The sequence below is a fragment of the Carettochelys insculpta genome, chromosome 13 (assembly GCF_033958435.1).
Source record: "Carettochelys insculpta isolate YL-2023 chromosome 13, ASM3395843v1, whole genome shotgun sequence".
In the NCBI taxonomy this organism is placed as follows: domain Eukaryota; kingdom Metazoa; phylum Chordata; order Testudines; family Carettochelyidae; genus Carettochelys; species Carettochelys insculpta.
This window is the reverse complement of record NC_134149.1, coordinates 24010435-24036164: the sequence shown is the minus strand read 5'-3', so window position 1 is coordinate 24036164 and position 25730 is coordinate 24010435. Positions and strand designations below refer to the sequence as shown.

Sequence of the window (25730 nt, the reverse complement as noted above, 5' to 3'; positions counted from 1 at the left end):
ATTGTATCTAATTAATGGAACTAAACTAACTTTAGTGTCTTATCCTATGGGTTCCATTTTAATCAAAAGCACTTAGCTTCATTGTTGTCCCCTTGTTTCCTTTTGAATAATCCATGTTGCAACTGTTTCATTTACTTGTGTGGCTCAGTAAGTCCGGTGTGCAGTCTGGGTCTGAATCAGTTAACACATTCAATTTCAGTTTGATTACCAGCATCAGAATCCCAGGCCATTATTTGTGGTGGTGTTGATTGCAGCAGGAAATGACTTAGCCTTCGGAAATACAAAACAGGTTCAGGTGTGTTTGTGTGAGAGCAGGTCAGCTGTAAGTCTCTCTGTTCCTGCAGATCTATCCCTATGGGCACTGGGTTATCCCGTTCTGACCTCTGACAAGCAAGCAGCACCAACCAAAACTCAGTAAGTATTTTCATCCCCTGCTAAACATTCTCTTGTGTTCCTTTTGAAGTAGCCATTCAGGTTGCTCTGAGGTGGTCCTTGCTACACTGAGCCTCTTTTATTTTTTTTCTGAGCATCACATGATAACGAGTTAGACAAAAGCTGTGGGCGTAAGTGCCTCAGGAGGCTTTGAACAGACACCTCAGACCAAGATGAGTGGCTGAGCAGCAGAGGATGTAAAAATTTCCCAGTAGTAATTGGTTGGTCCAGCCTGATGGAGGATGGAGCGAGTTTAACCCAGAGTCTGGATTGGTGGGTCTGAGTCATTAATTCACAGTTACCCAGGGAAGGGATGTTGTCCTCTGGCTAGTATAAAAGTTTGAAAACTACGGAACTTGCATAGGATGTGTGCTCTGTTAACCCCTACCTCTTGTGGGTTTTTTTTCTCCTCCCTCCTGTGTTACAGGGAAAATCAGGCGCTGTGGAAAGAAGTAGCTGTTCTAAGGCAGAAACACAGCCAACAACAGAAGCTGCTGTCTAAGGTATCATTCCAGCCTTTTCAGTGCTACTGTCCTTATTCTTGCTTGTCGGTGACATTCCATGTTGTTCTTTTGTTGTGTAGCATGGCAGATGATGCTCCTCTATATGCACTGTTGTGGCATTGTGGGTCACAAAATATTAGAGACACAAAGTGGTGAGTAGTATTGTTCATTGAACCACTTTTTGTTGAGAGAGAATCTTTCATGCACACACAGACCTTGAGTTCGGTCTGGTGTACACTCAAAAGCTTGTCTCTCTCAGCAGCAGAAGGTGGTCCAATAAAAGATCTCTAATTTCTCCTTCATCTTGTATAACTCTCTGCTAGAGACAGGCCATATTAATTCACCCTAGAGAAAGCGATGACATTTCTTCAAGAGCATTGCTCTGGGTCTTCCATGTTGGGTGTCTTGACACCTTTCACTTCCAGCTGGAGATTTGTGCTAGCTGTGCAGCATGTAGTTAGCTTGCATAGCTCTGAGGGGCAGCCCTGCATGCGTAGCAAACTGATCCCCCGGTTCTCTCTCTTCCACATTTTGGCTTGAGTTAGAGTGAAATTGCAGTGCCTCAATTTTCCAGTTACTAGCTACCTTTTCTCTTACTTTCTCCCTTTTCCTCCAATGGAGGCTTTTTTCCTCCCCTCATTTAAAAAAGTTTGTTATTGCTGAACCACCAGCTGGGCTGCTGTCGGACATTTACGCTATCAGCTGTTAACAGCAGACCATCCCATAGTTCATCCTCAATCCAGCAGGATGGCTCTGTGCTGTGCCAAGTTCACCTGGATTTAAATGATGCCCGTCTTGCAGTTTAACCCTACCAGTTTCAGACAGGTGCGCTCGATGCATCTGTTGCCTCAGGGAGACCCACATTCCACCAAAGTGTCCCTATTGTGAAAATAAGCTAGGACACTATAGAAGCTTGGGATCTGCACTTCAAATTATTGATGATGAAGAAATCCTTGCGACTTGCCTCGCAACCAGAGTTCATAATTTCTCCAGTCCAGCATTCACTTCTGGGTGCCCCAGACAAGGGATCCGCTTCCACAACTGCAGCCAAGGACAGACTCTTAAAAAGGCTCCCAAACATTAGGCCCAATCATTAGCACTCCAAGACCCGCCTAAGCAGAAATGGTCTCTGGGCTCGAAATGTGGGTCAATACAGACGGTGCTGAAAACATCAGACTGAGAGATTGGGCACATCCAGTATTGGTACGTACTGAGGAGTCGCTGCCTCACAGGCAGGCTCTCACGCTGCTATGAGAACACAGACCAAACTCCTTGGCTCAGGGCTGACAGTCCTAACGTACCTAGTGTTGAAATAACTCCATCTGCTGCTACCTCTCTGCCTCGCAAAACCTGGGCACCAAAAGCACACGCTCTCCCTGTAATGCCATCCGTGGTGCAGAATGTTCCTGGTGCCACAGCTCTTAATTAAACTTACAGGCTTGGCCATCTCTCCTACACCTGGGACTCCACTGTTTGGTACTGATCGCTCCGTGATTAGACTGGTACCTGAAAGTTGAACACATGTGGAGGCTCACAGCCTGCTGTGCCATTTGTCTTGTAGTGATGATGAGGAGACTTGACTCAGGCGTGCATATACCTCATTGCACCTCTCCTAATGTTAGCCCTTCTTACTACCAGCTGGTGGACATCCATGTATGGCCACAGCACCCTTGCTATCACCCTCTATTTCCCTTCCACCTAACTAGCCGTATTGGAACACGTGGATCATGTACAGAACCTAGAGTACCATGCCTCCTTGCCCGCTCTCCTTCTACAGATGCGCCACCTTCTGCAGTACTGGAGGAGAAAACTATAACAAGGAGTCTTCAGCTGAAGAGAACCCATACCACCCAGGCATATTCCTCATCTCCTGATCCCACCATCACGCCACTATCCCCTACATTGGGTGATGACTTCATATCTCTCTCTTTAGGACCTTTTCAAGAGGATTGCAGATACTCTAAACATCTCCTTTTCTGAGCTGCCTAAAATCCAGTGCAAGCTCATGGACATTCTGCTTGTGTCCCCATCAGCTAAAATAGCATTGCAAATTGATGCCACTGTTAAAACTCTTTGTCAGACTTTTACCACAGGCCTCATCCACTCTCCTCGGTCCTGCAAATGGTGGGGGAGGAGGAGAAATACTGTGTTCTGACCAAAGGACTAAATTTGCTTACACTCATCCCACCCCCAACTTGCTTGTCATGTAGTAGTAAATCAGAGGGGCAAACAGTCCATATTTACCTCCTGCAACAAGTACTGGAAGAGGCTCAACCTCTTTGGGTACAGAGTCAGTTCCTCATTGCAAAGTACTGCACACTATTCACAAAGTACATACACAACCATAAACATGTAATTTTTTTATAGAACACCTCCCTGAAGAGGAGGAAAGGTACAGATCCAGCATCTCTGAGAGTTCCCTCGTTGCCAGAAGGTCTCCAGGCTTCTCTTGATTTAGCTTATACAGCAGCACACTCCATTATGACCTCAGTTGTCATGCACCATGTATCCTGGCTCCACCTAGCCAGGTTCCTGTCCTTTTCCTATCCAAGTTGACTTTTTGGCCTTTAGCCTCAACAAGCAGCTTTTGGCTGGCGGATGTGGGGTTACATAACCTTTGAAGGACTCCTGAGACACTTCGGAAACTTCTGGCATCTATATACTTATCAACAGGGGAAGGAAAAAACAACAATAAAAAACAGAAGATTGTACAACCTGAAGTTCTGGGGAGCACCCTACTTTCAGCCTCAGCAATAGTACTTCCAATGCCACAAGCAGCTGCAGACCAGCCTTCCACACCTCAGTCCTCACCAGTCATTTTGAAAACTTGGTTAAGGGAGTGAGTTCACTCCCTTTACCAGCTCCAAACTGCTGTCTGACTCCAACACCTTTTGGGAACCTTCTAATATCTTGCAAACCAGTCTGGAACATCACCACAGACAGAGGTTCTGGAAATCATCCAGCAGGGTTATTCCGTCTCTGCCAGCCTTCCCTTTTCAGGGACACCCCCACCCCAAGCTTTGCCTGGAATTCAGAGCTATAGAACCAGTGCCAGCTCAGCACACAGGACTGGGGTTCTATTCTTGTTACTTTCTTAACTAGAAAAAGAATGGGAGGCATTCCCTTCTGAAACAAATTAGCATGCCCCATACTGTAAAGGCCTCTTTCCAGTGGTGGCCACGACTGCACAAGGTGTGCTCTGGTATCCCATTCCAAGACAAGCCCTCACTGCCAGTTACCACATACTCTTCCCTTGTGGGATGGGATGCGCATTTGGGCAAAAATGTGGTCCGGGGACAACATTCTTCATCATCCTCAAACAACCATGGGCTCAGTGCGCATTGGTGTCTGCTGCCTCTCACTATTTCCTTCCATCTTTCCCTGTCAAGTGCAGAGTGGCTTAGTTTCTGTAGACTAGCTCTGTGCCAATTTACTATACCATCTACCCATTCTCTGTGGGGTCTGCCTCTCCTATTCAAACCGTCGGTTATGCCGAATATTTTTTTTCATTCATTGTTCATTCTGCAAATACACCTGAATAGCTGTAAGTTGCATTGTATAACGTTCTGCAGTAGTTTCTTTTGGCTGTATCTTCCTATATTATTCCTTATGCATCCATCCTATTCTCAGGATCTATCTAGAACAGCTCCTCTTGAACGCTAATATTCTTCTCTTTGAATCTTTCATTATCACCCATGTCTTGCATCCATACAACATGCTGCTGAATACACACATTTTCAAGATGCTAAACTTTGTTCCTAAGCTAATCGCTTTGCTTTTCCAGATCATATTCATTGCCTTCAAACTTGCTCTTGCTTTTGCTATTCTAGTTGCTCTTTCCTTCTTAGTATAGATCATGCATTATGTTGCTCCCCAGGTACGTGAACTTCTTTACATTCTCTAGTTCAATCCCATGTATACTGATCTTCCTTCCTATTTCCTTATCTCCAAATACCGTTGTTTTTGTTGTTCATGATCAGTCCGTACCGCTTCCCTTCCTTGTTTCGCATCTTCACTGTTTTTGCTAGTTTCTCATCTTCCTCAGTGATAACTATGTCATCCATGAATCTCAAGTTAATTCTTATCCCATGCACGGATATCCCTTCTACCTCTTCCTTGATCTTGTCAATCGCTCTCTCCAGATCCATGATGAAGATACTGGGCAACATTGGATCCCCTTGTTTCAGGCCTACTCGTTCTAAACCAACTTCCCAGCTCTCCACACATTCTCACCGCTGCCTTTGCATCGTCAGTGATATCCTTTAACAACCATATCAGTCTGTTGTCCACTCCACATGACTCAACACTGCCCAAGTTGCTTTCTGATCTGTACTGTCAAATGCGTTCTGAAAATCGACAAAGCAAGTGTAGATGTTCTTGCTCTTCTGTTGAGCTTTCTCTGCTGTCAATCTTAGCGCCAATATCTGCTGTGTGGTACTTCTGTCTTTCATGAACCCCACTTGCTCGTCCACTAGATGTTCTTCTATCTGCAGTCTTAGTCTCTCTCAGTATCGCCATGAGCACCTTGCCTAGATGACTTGTTAGGGCAATCGTTCTGTAGTTCTTGTACTCCAATGCACTTCCTTTGTGTTTTGTCAGTTGCACAGATCTTGTCCATTCCTCATGTGCTTTCTCTTCTTTCTGTGCTGTATTATATAGTCCATGTACTACCTTATATACAGACATTTTAGAACTCAACGCAATAAGAAAAACACTTCTTTCCTAGTCCATTCAAAACACCTTCTTCAGAATCCTTACAGACAACACAACCTGCATGTTCTACATAAATCACTGGTGGGAACTTGATCATACCTTCTGTGCGTCGAGTTAGTGACTCTCTGGAACTGGTGCATCTTCAACAATGTGGACATCTTCACTTCTTACCTACCTGGCCTTCAGAACATCACTGCGGACCATCTGAGCAGACAATCCTTGCTGACCTATGAGGTGGGAAATGGATTACCCAGCTCTCCTCACATTTTCAACTGCTGGAGGTTCCCCAAAATAGATCTGTTTGTGACTTCACTCAATACCAAATGTGTATGTAACTGCTCCTGGGCACATCTTGTTCACTACTTTCTGGGTGATGCACTATTTCTAAAATTAGAGGCGTTGGTATTCACCGTTCCCCACCATACATAATCAGGCAGGACAAGACCAGACTTATTCTAATCACACCCATCTGGCTGTGACAAACATGGTTTCCCTCTCTGGCACTAGTTGTGAAAACCCTGCACCTCACACTGCTAGTACTTCCACGTCTTCTGGCACAGGGTGCAGGTTGTCATTCACCCCATCCTGAGGATTCTCCACCTCATGGCCTGGGTACTACATAAATAGATGACTTGAATGCTGACTCATCCCAGGAGATGAAAGACATCCTTGTGAAGAGCTGTCTGCCTAGCAAATGTAGAATATACACTCAAAAATGGCTTTGATTCACCTCCTGGTGAGAGGCGTATGGCATGTCTCCACTCCACTCCCTGAACCAAGATCCTTGACTAACTCTTAAGCCTAAAAAAAAAAAAAGGCTTTTCCAACAACTCCATAAAGGTGCGTTTAGCTGCAGTCCCCTCATTTCGTGGCAAGATGGACAGCAGCTCTCTCTTCACTCATCCCACTACCAACTGCTTTCCCAAAGGTTTAACTGATGTTATCTGCCCATAAAAGAACTCTGCCATCATGTGGGACCTTAACCTCATGCTCCGTGTCCTCCTGGGTAAATCACTTGAACCCCTAGTCACATGCTCTTTCTTCCACTTATCTGCGAAGGTCACCTTCTTCATACCAATCCCAACTTCCCTGCTGATTTGATTGTTAATCACCCATCTGCCTTATATGATATTTCATAAGGATGAAGTAATCCTGCACCACCACAAATTCATACCTAAGACTCCCCTTTTCATATGACCCAACCCTTACCGTGGTCCATTGTCGTCCCCCCCCGCACCCACGCTACTGTAAGGGAGGCCTCTGTTAACATGCTCAGTGTTCATAGATCTCTCTTCTACCTGGACACACGAACATTGGAAAGTCTCCTCATCTCTTTGTCACTGAACAATGGAGGGGTAAGGCCATCTCTAAAGAGACTGTGGACTTCCATCTGTATCCACCTCTGCGACCAACTGCTCTATTGACAGCGAGAGCTCATTCTACCAGAGGGCTCTCTGCCTCCAGGGAGTTCTTAACAGATGTGCCCATTCTAGGCATTCTGCAGGGCTGACACTTACGTGTCTGCTCGTACTTTCACCAAGCACTATGCCATAAAACAGCATTCCACTGCCAACACACAGTTCACGTGTTCAGTCCTATCCACCATCCATAGAGTTCTCCCTCCTTCCAGAGGCACTGCTGCGTGGTCCCCTCAGGTGCAGCACCCACAAGAACACACCTCGACCAAGAAAAGATTTACCTTGTGCAAGAACAGTTTCTTTTGAGATGGTTGTCCCTGTGGATGCTCCACCCCCACCGCCTCTCTTCTTCAGAGCACATGTTGATCCTCTCAAGCAGAGAAGGACCTGGGAGTCAGTTGACTGTGCACACAAGGTTGCTTCCTGGAGCTGTGTGCCTGTATGGCCAGCAAGGACACTGCTACCACATGCCTCAGCTTGGAAGCACAAGGCATCAAGACACCTAAGGTGGGCTCAGACCTGTCCTGTCCATGGGATGAACTGGAGTGGCTGTCCCAGGCCCTGCACTTTTGGGGAGCACCCACAGCCACTGCCCCCAGTCGTATGGATGGGATTGCTATCTGGGCCTGAGGGTCACCTTCACCCCATACTCACCATGTGGGCAGGTGCTTTGCCACCTTGCCCCACCCCAGCCCATTGTGCCTCGCAGGAGGTTCCTGCCATCTGTAGAGAAGTGAGTTACTGCAAAAAGTGAGTAATGTTCTCCTACTATATGTCTAGCAGGAGTGGGGCAGAGAATTTCAAAGGGAGTGATTGAGCATGTGGGGGAAAATTAGGAGGTAGAGTGCACTTGGATTGTTCAGGTCATAAAGATGTTACCTCAAATCTTTGGTTATGTGTGGTACAGAGAGGTGTGCTGGGCCTGTTCTATACAGACCTTGGGAGAAGATCTTGGTGCTTGCAGTAGAGACTGGGAAATGGGGATGCCTACCCCACTGTTTGCCGGTATAGTCCTACCAGCATACCCTGTTAGTGAAGGTTCAGCTTCTGCCAACGGAAGGGCTGTCTCTACATTAACACTGTGCTAACATAGCTATATTAGAGATGTGGTGGGTGTGGTTTTCGTTTTGCTCTTTTCCACACTCCTTGCTGGTATAACTATGCCAGAAAAGCTTTATACATATACATCAGGCCAGAGCGTGGGATTTGGGATCCGCAGGAACTTGAGTAGAGAACAGTAACACACACAATTGTGGCTGAGTACAACAAATCTATAGGGGCTCTTGCAGACAGGGAGAAACTGCTGAATTCTGAAACTGAAAATGTAGGAATTGTCTTTGAGAGCTTTTTGTTGTATCTGGTCTGTGTTCTGTCTGTGCTGAAGGTTAATGGTGCATGTTTCACACTTTTTTTTTTTTTAACTATTTATAATTTGCCAACCTGGGCTGATCTAATTTTTGGGGGGGTGGGGGGGATGTCCTTTTGTTTTTTCATAATCTAAAGATTGTCATGCCAGTTGGTGGTAGTATTTGTATCTAACCCCTCTACTCTCTGCTGATCATTTTGTAGCGAAGCCTGTGCATTCATAGTCAGTTCTTGATATTTGATCACACTTGCTTTTGTTTCCTCAGATCCTTCAGTTTATACTAAGTTTGATGAAAGGGAACTATATTGTAGGAGTCAAGAGAAAAAGGTAAGTAATTTAACTATTTGGTGACCAAAGAGCCCTTGTTAAGGTCCCTAAAACACTTCCTCTATCTTCACTCCTTCTCTAGCTAATTTGTTTTTTTTAACCAAGTTATCCAACTTCCTCAGTGAAAACTTCTGAAAGACTTTGCATTTTTGGACCACAACACCACTGCTCTCACTGAAGGACATGTAGCAGATGTCTGTCTGTATGCATGTGAGAGAGAAACTTGTGGGAAGTCTGTCTTCCGAACTATGTTCCCAGAATAAGCTTTCTCATGGGGGGCGGGGGGGTTGGAACGTGTGTTGGTTGGCTGTAGCTCTAACTAAAATGTTGCTTTGAGATTTTGTGAGTAATAAATTCTCCTAAAAGTTGCTGTTTAAGTTCTGCTGTCTCAGCTGTTTTAAAGCAAGGAGAATATTTGCTTTGCTTGTATCTGTTATCATTTGAATCGAATTAATGCCCAGGTGACCCAACTAGTACCAGAGTCCTGTTGTGTTGGGCAAAGCATGTGAAGAAATTTATCCCTGCACACAAGAGCTGTCCCTCTTCCGCTATACATTTGAGAGAGTGTGTCTCTGCCCATCTGTCTATTTCTTTAAGAGCTCCTCCTAAACAGTAAGAGCTAGGACCACCAAATTTGGTATACAGAATCCTGTTAAACTTAAAGCAAGGTAAGGGTTTGGTTGTGACTGTAATGGAAGTGCTTCTTACAAAACCACACAAAAAAAGAGACTGAATCATCAGGCAGGTGAAAGGGGCTGGCTGGGGCCATGCTCCAGGTCTGCCCCACTCACCCCCTCCAGGAGCCCTTTAGGGTTGAAACTCTCTCTCACCTCCCCTCCCCCCACCACCCAGTCACCCCCATTCATGCAGGAATATCGTGGGCCATTCCATTTCATCAAAAAGCCAGGGGAAAGTGCTCGCTTTGGTGCATTGCTCACTTTGACTGGGGAGTGCAGGGGGCAGATGGACCTGGAGTTGCCTCAGACAGGGGACATGCACCTCTCCCCTGGCTGTGCCCACTGCGGAGAGGTGCTTTTCACCTGGGCCCAAGCTGCTGCAGTGAGAGAGGACTAGACTATTCCTTTTGCCCTAGGACAGCCAGTATACTGAACTCCTAATCCCTAGCCTTATCTGAGTCTCCCACATCCCCCACGTGCCCTTGGGGCTGGGGGTGGGTGTCGGATCTCCTCCTTCTCTTCCACCTCCCTGCTATTCATTGGGAGCACTGCTGACCCAAGCAATGCTGGGTAAATCTTCTAGTATTCAGTTACACAAGGGAGCGTGACAGAAATAGGAAGGCTGAGGATAACAATAATGAAAGCATGCATTTTACTCTAACTGGTTTGATGGCTTTGAATTGTTTAATATTAGTCCCTTCCCAGGTCCCCGCAGCTACTGCTGCTGTTCTGCATCAGCAAGTGTGTGCAATCCAGCATTACTGCGACTTGTGCTCTTACTTTTAGGTTTGCATTACAGCTATATTGTTTCCCCTCAGATCTCTACCAGATGTCTCCGGCGCCTCACCTTCCAAATTCAGCCGGCAATATATTCACCTACCTGTGGAGCATGGCGATGCGGTAAATTTTGAGAGGGTGTTTAGGTTAATGGATGTGTTGATCGTGTGATCTGTTTGGCAGTTATGAAACCGTAATGTCCTGGACTTTGGATGAGGCATTTCATATTCTGGTCTAAGAAATGCTAAACTGTTATGTCCTTCCAAAGTGGAAACACGTTGAGTGTGATGTAAAAGAGAAGTCTAAATGCAGAATGCCAGTTGCACCAAGAATTAGAGACTGAGATCGTAATATGCTGAATGAACGATTGATTTTTCTTTGTTGTTCCTTGTGGTGTGCAGGTGGCTATTTCTGAACATGATCCGGACGGTACCAGAATCACTATTCAAGATATCACCAACACTGCAGATGATTCCCCTGAAAGACTGCTGGCTGTCACAGACGCAAGTGGTAGTCATGGGTATGAATGAGAATGTGAACATACTTGCATGTACTTGTCATAACATAAGTGGTGCTACTTGAATCTTAAACACTATACAAAGCTTTAAATATATTCAGTGCATTACGGGCAGGCTTGGGTGTTTTTTAAAGCTGCTATAAAATATTCAGGTCACTTGGGCACTAAGTCAGCAAAGCACTTAAGCAGGTTTTCCCCTTGGAAGACATGTGGTCCAATTTTGAATCAATGTAAACCTTGAGTTGAATTGAGACTATTTACCTGCTTAAAAAATAAGCACGTACTCAACTGCATATATGGTGAGCTCCTGGTGCCTGGCAAGTTTTGCAATAATATTCAAATCAAGCATCAGAATTGTTACACAAGTCTGGGCAATTACCTTGATCTTATTCTGCAGAACGTAACTGTTAAGTTGCCTCAGGAAAGCTTGAGTCTTAAATTCATATAGACAGAGGAACAGTAAAACAGCCTGAAGGGCACCATTTAAGATCCGAAGATGGGACTCAGTTACTGTGACTGAAGATCCCAGTATAATTAATTACCTACCAAATATTGGCAGTAGTTGGCAAGTCTTAGTCTTAATAGATTTTTTTTTTTTTTTTTTTAAACCTTTGGGGCTTTATTTCAAATCTCAGTCCAGGGAAAAAAGATCTTTGTGATGCCCTTTCAATAAAATATCTCCTGTGTCTTCATATTGAAGAGCCGTATAAAGCGTGGAGTCTTTGAAACATGAATTCTTTTCTCTCAATCTGCATATTGAGCCACCCAGTTGTCAGCAGTCACTACCGGACGTGGCCTCACTTTAAAACATCATAGTTCAAGTCTAGCCTGGTCTTTCTCCACTATAAGAGGGAGAGTTTTTTCAGCTCGTATGTCTTCAGTTACTTTGTGTCCAGTTCTTCAAAACAGATTGTTCTGGTTTTAGTGCTTTATCTAAGATATTATAAGTGATTCTCCATCTCTCCTTTCATAAAGATATTTCCCACTAATTTTACAAGGAACTGGAACAACTTCTATAAAAAGTATAGAGAACTGAGATATGAGAGCTTGTGATAAGAAGTGTGACAGCCTCTGTGATGCTGAGGAGGATGAAATTCTCAGGAAAAGAAGACATCAAGCTGGAGGAAAAAGATCCCATAATCGGAACTTTTCTTCCAGATGATGTCATGGTACCCATTGTGGGTATAACCCTGGGCAAGGGTATTTTAGTTGTTAGGAAGAAATGGGTATTAGGAATGAGTAATTTGAGGTGATCTGATGATACAGGTAGTTGAAAAGGTAGGAGGGAGATCCTGGAGGACAGATTTAGGCTGCTAGGTGAGAGATTGAATTTCAGCACCTCAGTTTTAGCATTCTCTGAAATGCTTCATTTTCCGCAGGCAGAGCTGATTACCCAGGCAGAACTATAGCATCTCGATTTGTGGGCAAGGCAATGGTGGAGGGATTTAGTTTTATTAGGAGTGGGGCACTTTGGGGCAAAGTAGGAGCATATACTGACTGCATGGGTTCAGTCTAAGCGAAAACACAACCAGGGTACTGGTATGTAGAATTAATGAGGTGATAAGGAAGTCTTGAAAACCATAGGACTGGGGGAAGTCAGCATGTGCAGAGAGCATATAGTTAAGACACATCCTTCTCTTTAGGGGAGGATTTATTAAAGGAGATAAATCATTTCCTCATAAAGAAGAGAGGATAGTAGTTAACTTACAGATATGAACTGAAGTGGAGAAACAAAATACCCGAGTCTCATTCTTCTACATTATACGAAACAAATACTGAAAAATTTTATAAATGCTAGAAATTTAAGTACTAATGGATAAATTGGAGTGTCTGGTATTACATGAAAATATTGACATTGTAGGCACAGTTGAAAGTTGATGAAATGGTGGTAATTAATGGGGCACGATGATAAATTATAAAACATATAGAAATGACAGAATAGATCATGCTGTTAGGGGAGTGCCAGTGTATGTGAAAGAGGGCATAGGGTCAACTAATGATGTGGTCTAAACTATTACCGCTTAAAAAAGCTGTCTGTAACTTATTGTGGATAGTTCTAATATTTGCTTATTGTGCAGTGGCAGGCGAAAGAGGCAGGCTAGACCTTATAGTCGACTGCCAATACACAATTCTAGCTACAGCAGTTGTGTAGCTAGAATCAGCATATCTGCAGTTGACTGTAAGGTCTGTCCTCATTGAGAGAGGTCAACGGGAGCCTTTCTCCCATCAACCTCCCTTACTCCTTGCAAGAATAGGAGTACAGGGGGTCGACTATGGACCCCTATGGAGATCTATGCAAAATTAAACTCTGGAAAATTGACCCTGACCAGGTTGATCTTCGTGCAAGTGTAGAGAAACCCTTAATGTTAGGAACCATTAGGAAGGCAATAGACAATAAGATAGAAAGTCTCATAATGCCACTATATAATTCCATGGTACACTCGCACCTTGACTGATGTATGCAGTTCTGGTCACCCAGTCTTAGAAGAGGCTTATCAAAATTGGAAAAAAGGGTTTAGGAATATTGAATAGTTTCTATACAAGGCGAGGTTTAAAAGGCCAGGGTAGTACAGTTGAGGAAAGAGATGAGGGACTATGATAGAGGTCTTTAAAATCCCCTGTCACAGAACACAGGAACCAGGGCATCCAGTGAATTTAATAAATAGCCAGTAGAAACTAACAAAAAGAAGTACTTCGTCACACAACATACAGCCAACCTGTGGAACTTTGTTGCCATAGGATGCCATGAAGGCCAGCGGTACAACTGGGTTCAAAAAAGAATTGGATAAGTTTATGTGGGATAGGTCCAGCAAAGGTTGTCTGCCAGGATGGTGAGGGATGTGTCCCTAAAACTTCTGATGGTCAGAAACTGAGACAGGACAATGGGATGTGTTGTTCAGTGTCTTTTCGTTCTCTTGGAAGCGTCTGAAGGCAGGATACTGAGCTTAGATGGATCGTTGGTCTGACCTATTATGGCGGTTCTTATGAAATATTGTAGCAGCTGAGTGCTCATGAGTCTTGTTAAATTATGTCTTATATTTCTTAGAGATACCCAGCCTGTTTCAGAACAGGATCTGCCTGTCTGTCAGGTGTTGCAATCCATAGAGTTAAGTGACACAGACCCAGACTGTTCAGTTCAACTTGCTGATGATCCCCTGAAGTCCAGTGCAGTCGGAAATAATGCTGTAGAGTTGCACACTGCACAAGTTAATGCTTCAGAAGATCCTGCATCAGTGATTGACTCCATCTTGAGTGAGAACAACTCCGCAACTCGAAGTGATGCTTTACTGGAGAGGTACAGAGTATCTTTATGCTTATTATTCTGGCAACAAAGTTACATACTACTATTCTTGGATATTACATTGTGCTAATTTTATAATGTATCCTATTAGAGCTGTGTACATGCCGGTTTACAGCAAAGACCTTTGAAAACCGTAGATCTCCCTCTATTTCCTCTGTACTCATGCCCAACTGTGCATTCAGAAGCTTTGGCAAAAGATAGAGTTCTTGCACCATGTATTGAATGCCAGCACGGTTTTTATTAGGTCAGGGTAAGCAAATTTCAGACTAGTGGGTGATTGATGGAGAATGCATTCCCTCCAGATACTAGGTATCTCAGGAATGTCCCCTCACATTGTAGACATATCATAGCCATTTGAGGAGAGAAGCAGACTTCCTGCTAGTCAGGAATCATACCTTATATAGTAGGTCTTTAAAATCTGAGTTAGCAACTTGAAATGCACCAAGAAAAAGTCAGAAAGCCAGGGGGGTTGTTGAAGATTTTTATGTAATAGTTCCAACAACTGGTGTTACCAGGCAGGCAACTGCAGTTTCTAAGGAACATTCTAAGTTAGCCCCCTGTGAAGCATTTATGGTTATTGGTGTAAAAGTCACAAAGATATGCACAGCTTTGGAAAGTCCAGAGCAAAGAGATGTGGTCCTGAATACTTTAAAGTGAAAGCGAATGTCTTCATCTATTAGTGCTATCAATAATGATTGGCGATATGCAAGTACTTTCCAACCACAAACCCCTTGAGAAAAATAGCAGTGGTAAGACCCATACATTTGTAATCTCTGCCTACAACTCACTGTCTTATGCCTATTCAATTTAATTTTAGCCAATTTGTTCATCTCCAAATGCCATTCTGAGCCAAACACTAGAAAGCAAAAAATGCCATACCCTCTGGATCTGATGGGGAATATTACACAGATCTGTGTCTCATATCCTGATGGTATCCCAGTCCAAATTGATTTTGCCTAACTTGCTTGCTCCGCATACACTCTGAACAGGACTGAATGGAATCCTGCATGCAAGAGCCCTCCGGGAAAAAGTAACTGTCCTAACCGACACACTTATCAGCCTTTAATAAATGGGATCAAAACATTCTGAGGACAGCCCAGACCAAAAAAAAAAAAAAAAAATCCCCACGTTATCAGCTCTGAGGAATATCCTGTGGTAGATTGTGTTCAGTAAATCCTGCAAGGCAGGATAGCAGTATTGAATCTCTTGTTAAATTAAGTAATATATTTTCACGAACACAGTGGAAAAATCAGAGTGGGTATGTTACAGACTTTCTTCTAATTGATAAAAGATTTGAAAGCAGAAAGTGGTTGAGCAAGTGTGGCTAATGGAAAGGAGGTAGTATCTGTTCCCCGTCTGTGACAGCATTCTCAAAAGAAGCCCTAGATAAGAGTGATGCTTAGTACTACTTGGCAGGTTTCATTTCCTGAAGCTGAGCGTTGTATATTCTGGGTGAGAAACACCTTAACTTGATTGGATCTGCTAATATCATAATATAACATTCATTTTTAGAGATGATTTTTGTTAGCATAGACAAGGGGAGCAATAAACATGTGGATGGGCTTCCCCCAGCCACCCTACAAAATCTTTTGGCAGAGGTTTGAGGCTGTCAGAAGTGAGTTTATATGCTGCTGGGAAAAGATGTTCCGCTAACCAGTCCACAAACTGCGGCTCTTTCTTATGCTGCAGAACCGGTATCTCAGTGACAATGGCTGATGCATCCAAGTTTTGGAGCAGGTGGAGAGTTAATTCTCAACAGTTCATTCAGCCTTAGCTGGGATTGCTAATAAGGGGACCAAATAGTGCCGGGTTTTGGGATTCTGTTTTAATCTAATGTGGACTCCTATCCAGCAGAAACTGGACGGAGACAATTCCATATAAGCTCCATGGACAACTGTTAGTGGATCTTGGTCACTTCTGATCCAGGCTAGGTTTGGATCAGTGACTTCAAGGAGCTGGTCTTGCTGCCATCCACTCCTGCAGCAGAATGTACTCTTTTGTAATAAAGTCTTGCTTTCGGTTGAGTGTTCTGATGCAACAGAATAAACAGAGGCATATTGATAAAATTGGTTACTAAAAAGATACCCAATAATTTTCTTTCATAGTGATCTTGGTGTTGTGATGCCCTTCAGGGATTCATAGTTGTTAGAATGGTGGGTGCAAATCCTCAGTACCCAGTGGTACGTCACCTTTTTGAGAAGAAGTCCCTGGAATACTGCATCACAGTTGTACAGTATTGATTAGCTGTGCACATCTTTGCAGTGTGGCATGTGTGGAGGGGTTGCAATCTCTCCTTCCTGGCTTCCATGTCAGTTGGCATTCTTCTCACATTTCCTTTCCATTTGAGGCCAGGCCTTTCATGTTTTACCTGCTTCCTATGGTGGCCAGCAGAACTTGGCAAGAATCTGCCTATTCGTGTTACAAGATAAGCAGTGTCCACGTAGAGCTGCTTTCCTGAAAATTGATTCTTCCCATGGTACGTTCAGCACTGCTGTCTATAAGGCAAGAGCTTGTTCATTCTGAACCTGAACTAAAATACAGAAACTTCATGTATTTCAGACTACAGCAGTATCCAGAGAGTTAATTTTTTTCCAAATAACACAGAGGAAAACATGCAGAATGGGAAGAATCCAAGGTGGTTTTCCTTCTCTTGATGATAGGTATTGGTATCTTGCCAGGAGGAAGAAGACTAACAAGTAAATGGTGTATGTGTCAATACAGCCATGTAATGGGGTCTGTGGCATGGGAATGAAACATACTTGACCTTTGCAGTGACTCACTGTGGGTCTTGACCATTTCTTGTTGCTCTCTAGCTCTAATGATCACATTGCCACCAGGGCTCTTCCCAGCCTGCAGCACAGTCCGTGTGTCTGGTTTTCTGGGGCATTCTGCTTTACAGTGTCATTGTATCTCTTCCAGGGAAGAGATTCAGGATTTTCTGAATTGTATTGATGCCAGTCTTGAGGAGCTCCAGGCACTGCTATCTGGGAAGAAGTTTAACTTTGGCTCTGAATCCTTTACTGAGGTGAGCATTTCTTTATTTGCACACTTAAACTTTTCAAGAGTCTTAATTGAAGTATTTACATTTTCTCCTCATGTTGGCTTTTATTCTTTAGGGGCATGTAGAGGAGAAGATCTTCATAAATGTAGTTGACAGTGAATGAAATAGTACAAAGTTATTAATAGTCACTGTAGGGACTCCTCTCAGAAGATCTTATGGTTTGTTACCCTCATGTACACCTCTCTGAGTTACATGGAACAGGAAATGTAAATGTAACTGTAACATGCCCTGCCTGTCAGCATCACAGACTCATAACCAAGCGCTTTCTCCCTGCATGCCATGCCTTCATTGCATGTCTACCCACTAGGGGATTGTGTTTGCTGCCCTAACTCTTGAGGAATTAGAGAGGTTGCAGTGTTAGATATTATTTTGGTTGCTTTTATAGGCACTGATATGAACGGTTCATAAGGTCAGATGTGTAGTGTTAAACTGGGGGGGGGGGGGGGGGGGCAATTTTCTATTGCATTACTGTGTTCTGTTTCTGGTACCTTTTTGACTGGGAAGTCCCAAGGGTGTACAATGAATGCAAGAAACTAACAGCCTGATGTTTAGTGCAGCTGAGTGCTTTTTACTTCCATTGTAATCATTGGGAACTATGGAGGCTCAGGCCCTTTACAAATATTGGTGTACTTTTATTTTAGTATTTTGGCTGAGATTTTCTAGCAACAGTGCCATCTTAAGGCATAGGAGGTCAGCATTCTTTTTGGTTCTTATTGTCCTGTGATACTGGGCAAGGCACTGTACCTATGGCCTCCATTTCTGTTCCTATAAAACATGGAAAATGCTAACTTATCTCACAGGCATCTTTTGAAGTGCGTTTTTAGCTTCTCAGTGGAAGGTTCTACATAACTGTTGAATGTAAAACATCCTTTGTGAAAGTGTGTGGTATCCTTCCATTCCAGAGGGGAGGAATAGACAACCCCATCTCCCCTCCCCCACCCATTCTGCCTGGCCTCCTTTTCCCTCTCTCTCCTCTGTGAACCTGCATATTGTATGTGTGTCACTGTCATTTTCCATAAATATGTATTATGTGGTATGTTCTTTCTTTTTACTACTTTTAGACTTTCAACCCTGAGCTCCCAGCCCTGGACACAAACTTGACAGATGCTTCATCCAGTGGGGAAAATGTAAGTGTGGGGGATCTCTTCTGATGGAAAGAACGGATAAAGTATTGAAGGAGCTGAATTTTGTTTGATCTTAGTCAACATGTTGTCTGTGACAAATGAAATTCGTGTAGTATCTCCATTCTCGTTTTTCGCTGCGCAAAAAGAGTGAAGAGCAGAAATGGGGAAAAGCTTGAATATTCAGTTTGATTGAATTATCTCAGTTGTTCCTAGGTGCAGCAAGTGAGACAGCATCTTGAGTGTCCTCTTAAATGTTGTAATGTGTGCCTATTCTGAAAATGCATTTTTACGCCCCTTATCATTTTGCCTTTGGTAACACATTCCTTGCTTTGTAAATAAAGCTGGGAAATCTAGTCATACTGTCAGTTTATATGTTTATGAATTATGCACTCACTACTGCAAATGGGACATAATGAAGACAAATATTCAACAAAGAATAGACATGGTTTTTTCATAGTGATGTAAAAACTTGAATAAAATGCACTTCCTCCAAACACACTTCCACTGACGCTTGCTAAAAGGAAACGTGAGACCCTTAGAGTTCAATTTTAATAGCAGTTCTTTCAACCAGTTCTTAAATTCTATTCTTGAAACAGAAAATGTTAGCAAATATGACTTCTGATTTTACAAATCTTAACCATGTGCTGGTTAGATAACCTTCTTTGTCAGCCTGGTTTGGACCAGAGTAAAATGCTAGCAACTCTTTTTTAAATTTGTAAGCATTACTTGAAGAGCTGTCATGGTTTGCCCTGCTGGTATGAAAGAGCTAAAAAAGATTTTTGGTTGTATGGTCAGGTGAAAATTGATAGAACATCTTCCAAAAACCAACTGCAGCAAGCCTGCACAGGGAATGTTGTTTTAGCTGAATCACAAGAAGCATCTCTGAAATCTGTTTGCTGCATTGCCAGCTTTCACTGTCATGAGCAACAGCAGTCTTTAGGTTGGGGCTGTGCTGACTAGCAATAGAAAAGAGCGAGGGCGGAGAGAGAGCATGCATGCAAACGTGCCATTTTGGCTCTTTTTTGGTGGAGTTTTTGATTAATGACTCCCCTCACCCGCAGTCTCTGTCACTTATTAACAGAAAGCTGGAACTCTCACTAATACTTTTTGACTCCAAAAATTCTTTAGTGGTAAATGTGCTGCTTTTATTTTTGTGCTCGCTTCCTTCTAGATTGAGGACCTGTCGGGCAGCATTGAAGAGCTAGGAACAAGTGAGCAGGAAACAGGAAACAAAGGTAGGCAGAAGGGGAAACTGGAAACTGTCTTTAGCTCACCATAAAAATACATGGCTCTGGTGTGAATTTAGCTTTCCCAGCCTGTGTTGATACAACCACTAGTTAAGAGCCCAGTCCAATTCCTGTTTGACCTGGACTTCGCATAGGATTTTATAGTAGCTGAGTCAATTCATTAAGGAGTTAATACAGCATCATTGTCTTAGCTGCTGGATATATTATTTCCCTTTTTCTTGTCGCCCTTGGCCATGTGTTGATGCCACCCAGGAGACTTACATTTTTACGCTTTATTTGGGGTGGTGGGAGCAAGTGCGATTCAGAGTGCTTCAAACGAAGTCCTGAGCTGTCCCCCCGTCTTATTGTGTTTGGTGTGATCCACAAGTATTGCAACTTTCAAATTGTAAGGCTCTGTCTGCTTTATTTATGAACATGGTAAGTGTACATACGGTTTCAGGTAATGTATGTGGTCTCAGCTTCAATGAATTTGCACTTTACTTCAGACGAGAAGATGAAATGCTAGGGAGCTTGAAACCACAAAATGGCTTAAGTGAAAACAAGGGAAAGCTTCATGAAAGGAAGAATACTGAGAAGGGGAAGGTTGGACCAAACAGCCTGCAGCCTGGCACACGATGCAAACTGGAAATGGCAGATGGGTGAATTGGAGCAGTTGTAAAGACAAGTCTGAGTGCAAGGATCTGGAAGTACAGGAAAGATTCAGAAGTGCCTTCAGGGCACTGTGTGATACGGGCTATACCGTAAATCTGGACAGGAAGCCATGAAGTGACTTTAGGGAGAGGGAATGAAGTTTGGAGTGCAAGAGGGGAACTTTTAACAGCAGCAGTGTGAGGAGTGGTTAGTTTTTGAGATGCTGGTGAATGCCCACAGTAATGTTGTTCATATGCCTGGCAGGCCATTTTGGAGAGAGCTTAACTGTGCATGCATTTGTGATGTGGTTGGTAGCATCCACAAATTCTCTCTCTGTCCTTAAAGATGAAAGCAATCAAGTCTGCTCCCTTTCATGCAAGTTTAAGTGCAGTTTTCAGGCTCTTGTTTCTGGCTTGTGCCTGGCCAAAGGTGGCTTGCCTCTGTGGTATCTGAAGTGAAGGACTTTTTGAGTCAAGTCTATATACAGACAGACACCCCATTCCCCTTTTTGAAAAAGACCTTGCTCTCACATTTGGTATGGATCTCAATTTAGCATGTTTCTTTCCCTACAGACATGCAGCTGATACAATACAGGGGCAACCCTCTTCTTTCATTATTTGAAGAACTACCTGCTACTGAAGGCACAGGGAAGAATGAGGATCCTAAAGATCTTCTCTTGTGCTCACTGGAAGAGAAACCTGCTCTCTCTCTTTCCTCAAGTAATGAAGCAGCTTCATCACTGGCAGCTCCTGCAATCCAGGCTGAATCCCTCGACACAGTGGAACTCTATGATCAGCCTCTGCTTTCAGAAGATGGAAACGGAGAGTACAAACTATTTCCCCTCCTTCTTCTCAGTCCTGTTGCTAACTTTATTGAAGAGGCCTCTGAAATAGAAACTGCTTGAGAATTTGCACAAAATCTTCATAAAGTCAGCTTCCTGGTATAAAATCTACAAATGATGCAAGCCTCAGTGAGAAGGTTTTCTTAACTGTCTTGCCCCATATCAGGTCTAATATGCAAAGATAATGGAAGGTCCCATAAAAATGCATGAGCAATTCATGTCAGAAGCTGAAAGCATGATCATAACAAGAACTGTACAGCACTGAAGACCCTCAGAAGAGGAACAAACATTACGCAAATATATTGCACTGTAATATGTAATTTTTTTTATATTGTTGCAAAAAGGAATTGTACATCCTATTGTAAAATCGGGTTGTATTTTTTTAGCTGTCTTGTCCTATCCTATTGAAATTGCAACATGGAACTTGTTCTGAATCTTTCATTAGGTGGCTTGTCTTCTTTGTTAGAACTGGATTTTTAACATTTGAGAAGATGGAATACGTTTTGTCCATCTGCTTTTAGGATTGTTTGCATAGGCCTATGTCATTTTTTTTTCCGAATCTTAGACTTGCCTGTAGATATTAAAATAGGCAAGATAATTTTCCTGTGGAAAACTACTTTTAACAAGGAGTATTGCTTTTTAACAAGCTAATAACAATCGCTTGACCAGAGTTCTTAAGTGTCCTGTTAATCTATTTCTTGTGCACATGTGTGGCAGCTCCTCTGGTGGTAACTTGCACATATATGCATTGATTGCTTGTCCTCTGTGTTTGGGGATCTGAAGTCCAGAAATTTACCTTGTCCAAACAAGCAGCACAGTTTTGACCTTTTCCTGCACCTGTGGTTAAAGCTTGAGCTCAGCCTTGGCTCACTTTGGCAAAATCGAAAGAGCCACATGGTGATTTTCACTAACTTAAAACAATTCCTAAACACTACTCTCTTCCACCCATGGTGTCTTCTGTTCACATAACTACAGGCATATATTGGGCCTGATTATGCCCCGAGAAAACTGAGGGCACAAAGTACTCATGAGCCAATGTCAAGTATTCCCGAATCTCTTCCTACTGGTTATAGTTAGATTATATTTTTGTCTGTAAAAATAGTGTATTCAGTACTTTAAACAGTTCACAGTGCTAGATAATTTAAAAAAAATTTAAACAGTTCACTTAAACAGCGCTAGAAATTTAAAATAAAAAAAAAGTATTATCAAATATTTTTCCTCAGACCATTGAAACCACCATCATACATTCTCCTGCTGGCCGCTACATCCAGTCAGCTGTGATGCAGACACACATGTTTAGCCACTGGTGTAAATTAATGCTTCTCCACTGATACCAAATGCCTAACCAATTTTGTGCTTATTCTGTCTATGGCCTGTAGTCTTCAACAGGACAATATCCTGAGCCAGCAAAACAGCTAGAGGCTATGTAGAGGCAAAGAACGCATTCAATAATATGATTGCCATTCTTTCTAATGAAGTTACTGTAAAATAAATTTACTTTGTTATGCTTATAGTTAACTTGAATTCCCAATGCTCTAAAATAGCTTGAATCGCTAAAATGTTTGCCTGCTAAAGAACTCATGCTGTTTTAATGGGCCTAAACATAACTATTTTGTGTATAATTGGATAGTGACTGATACCAACAATATTTTTTGATAGTGATACACAACTCCAGCTGGTTTGTACCTCCCTCTGTTCTCAAAATCTTGAATCAAGTCAGGCCATGGCTGTGCATATCTTACAAAAGGGCCAGCCTAAACAAACATTTTGAACTGCAACTCTCCTGAACCTGGATGTTTTGTGTTTGCATCTCTTTAAATGCTGGCTATTAGGTGTGCAGGATCCCAAGCTCTTTGAAGAAAGGTTTTGCTGTACTCAGCTCTAGTTTGGACAGTTGGTTTTGGTTTTCCTTGATGTTCTGTTTTTACAGGCTTTTTTTGCAATCCCTCAGTTTGGACGGAAGAAGCAGACTAGTACTAGTTGAGTGCAATTTCAAACCACACAGTTCAAGAGGTGTTGGATGTTACTGTATAATGTTGATCTGAACATCTCTTCCTGTTACTGGTCTCTTGAAGCTTTGTCATTGTGAATGTATGTGCCACTAGCAGGGCCAAGCATTTGTCCAGTCACAGGGTTTAAATCAAATTAATTTATTTTTTTCTCCATATTTTATTTTCTTGATTCTGTGTTCAGAAAGCTGGAGGCCAAAGCCCCAGGTTTAAAAATGGAACCAGAAAATGCTGACAGCATTTTTTTTGTTGATGAGGTCTTGAAAATGTGTAAACTTACACAACCTCCCTGATCTCAGTGTATGCCGGATGTGGGGAGGTTGGGTAGCAACCGAGGAACACCAGCTGAAGTAATTCCAGGATTGAAAAATCAGTACAAATGTCATGACTTGTATTATTCTGCATGTAAAAGTACATGCTTGGGAAGTAAAAAGGACTGCAACCAAGTTGGTCTGGTATGGGAGCAGAGTGGAATTGAGGTTTCCATGTTGAGATGTTTTGCATGTGATGGGGGCAAAATGCATCTTAGTGTTTTGAAACTGCAAGAACAATCAGAAATCAGAAAATGAATGTTAAATATTTGTTTCTGTATGTGTGGTGTAAAGGATAACACTACTCATTGTAGTGCTGTTGCAAAATGCCACTGGGAAGTTTTCCAGAGGGCAGCTGATGATTGTGTCTGAGCATTGTCAAGTGATAATTCTGAAGTGTTGAAAGCTTTCAGGGAACTGTTACATTCTCCAGTTCTTGCAGTTCAATCTGAAGCTCTGTTTCTGGAGTCCCTTTGTGGTATGATCCTGACCTTTGATTTAAGTATTCTCCATTCCCTGCTCCCAAGAAGAGGAAATATGTTAAAGGAGCCTGTCAGTTTGACTTCTGAAAATGCTCTACCACAGAGCAAAATGGCCTCCACTTCAGGACTGGGAAGGGGTTACAAAGATAGAGAGAGAGCTGTGGGACAAATGGTGGGGAATGAGCTCAAAAATACAATGAAGGAGAGTGAAGTGGAAGGACACTGAGAAGAGAATCCCACACAACACGCCTTGCTCTGAAACTGTGGAAAAGTGCTCGCCTGTTTTTGGTATTGGGCTCAGAGCATTGGCTCCCTTCTGCAAGGGACAGTGGGGCCTCACATCGGCCCTGGAGAATAGGTAGAAGTGGTGCTATATAGATGGTAGTACGGGAAGCATCTCCAGATTTCAGTTCCCCTTGAGCCTGGAATGACTGTCCCAGAGGAGAGAGGCTCAGTCTCCTGAGTTATACAAAACCATTCCCCATCCCCTCCTCTGTGGTTAAGCAGCTTGTTGCAGTCCCCTTAACCATCCAGTCCCTTCATGTCTTTGGATCAATAGCTCTATACTAAATTGAGGGACCCAGCAGGAGAAGGGGGAGAAATTAGCTGTGACAGCATTTCACCACATAGGTGTTTCCTTCTGTTTCAACACCCATTTTACTAATGTGCTTTTATTTCTGAGTAACAGGGAGTGACCAGGAAGACTGGAACTTGGTACAGTGTGATGACAGACTAAACAATTGCAATAATTTTTACTGGAACTGCCTCTACCCAGCGCACATGGTATTTGAGCTGTTGGGTAGCTGGAATTTCTGCTCAATCACAAATGTTGAGATTTGAAGGTTTATTTCTGTTCTAAATCTGAGGGGGGGCGGGGGGGAAGACCTGAATCTTCCTGTGAAGTGGAATTTTGGGGTTGATCTGAAAACTTGAAAGAAAATCAGAACATCTTTATTCAAAACATAAAATTTCAAAATGAAACTTCTTTTGGAAAGAACAGAATGTTCTCTTCTAAAAATAGACTCTTCATTCTGAAGCTCTTCCAAGATGTTCCTGTTCAGCTGGGTATATCTTGCGCCCACCCCCAGTGGTGACTACAGTCTTATTGTGAAACTTTTTGAGGAGATATGCCCCAAGCCCCATTTCATTTGTCATCAGATTATATAAAGTTGGTTCACATCACAATATGCAGCAGTGTTCTTGGCTTGTGGTAGCCACATAAATATTTTTAAGGTCACCATGTCTGTACTGAATCTTTGTCCAATATTTGCCCTTGTGGTTTGAGCTCTTGGGAAGTCAGCCAGTGTCCCCTGTATGACACTGCAGTCAATCATAGTTGCAACTCAGTTTTAATTCCATTTTAGATTTACTTCCTTAGCTCTTTCTAGTAGAGAGGCAGGGTTGAGATCCTTATTGGCCATAGTTTCTGCCATGCTGTGTTTGCATCCCTGTGCTAAATGTCATCAGCTGTGACACTTGCCCCTGCAGGTCCTGTTGGTGTGTTACTGATAACCTTTCACTACTGGTATGATCTCAAAACAGCATTCTCAACTCTGCCTGCCTGCTGGTGTCAAAAATGCAGTGAGGTAGCTGCTTCCCTTTGTCCAGGCATTTGCCAATGTAAATCTTTGGCAAATACTGACAGTGAGCTTTCCAACGCCAAGTAACACTTCTGCCGGTGCAAGCATTTTGTAACGAGGTTGATCTTAATGCTTCGTTCAAGCTATTTGCGTTGTTGCAGATGTGCTATTTGCAGTTCACAATGGCCGCCATGCTGCTCATCCAACTTGGGGGCTCATGTTTTCTTGCTCCTATTTCATTTCTATGTTAAACTATTCTGTGAGGCAGATGCTCACTGAATTATTTGTTTGAGTGTAACAAGCCTGACATTGTAGTCCTTCAAATCCAGTCTTTGTAGTCTTTTGGCAGCTTTGCTGCAAGGATGCTGTGGTTCATTCTGGTTTGATTGGTGGTTTTTTTTTTTTTTTTTTTTT

The 25730-nt window shown here is 42.9% G+C and overlaps 1 protein-coding gene across 2 annotated transcripts in view; it reads left to right on the top strand.

Moving 5' to 3' along the window:
• Window positions 1-25687, top strand: part of LOC142020346 (heat shock factor protein 3-like) — a 39846-nt gene extending 14159 nt beyond the window's left edge. For both annotated transcript variants that reach the window (XM_075008089.1, XM_075008088.1), the window contains exons 5-13: window positions 860-935; window positions 8698-8759; window positions 10255-10336; window positions 10615-10733; window positions 13777-14025; window positions 16951-17056; window positions 18154-18219; window positions 19388-19451; window positions 20666-25687. In XM_075008089.1, coding sequence (XP_074864190.1) covers window positions 860-935; window positions 8698-8759; window positions 10255-10336; window positions 10615-10733; window positions 13777-14025; window positions 16951-17056; window positions 18154-18219; window positions 19388-19451; window positions 20666-20997 — 1156 coding nt within the window. In that variant the 3' untranslated portion in view covers window positions 20998-25687. The remainder of the gene's footprint in view (window positions 1-859; window positions 936-8697; window positions 8760-10254; window positions 10337-10614; window positions 10734-13776; window positions 14026-16950; window positions 17057-18153; window positions 18220-19387; window positions 19452-20665) is intronic.
• The last annotated feature ends 43 nt before the right edge of the window (window positions 25688-25730 follow it).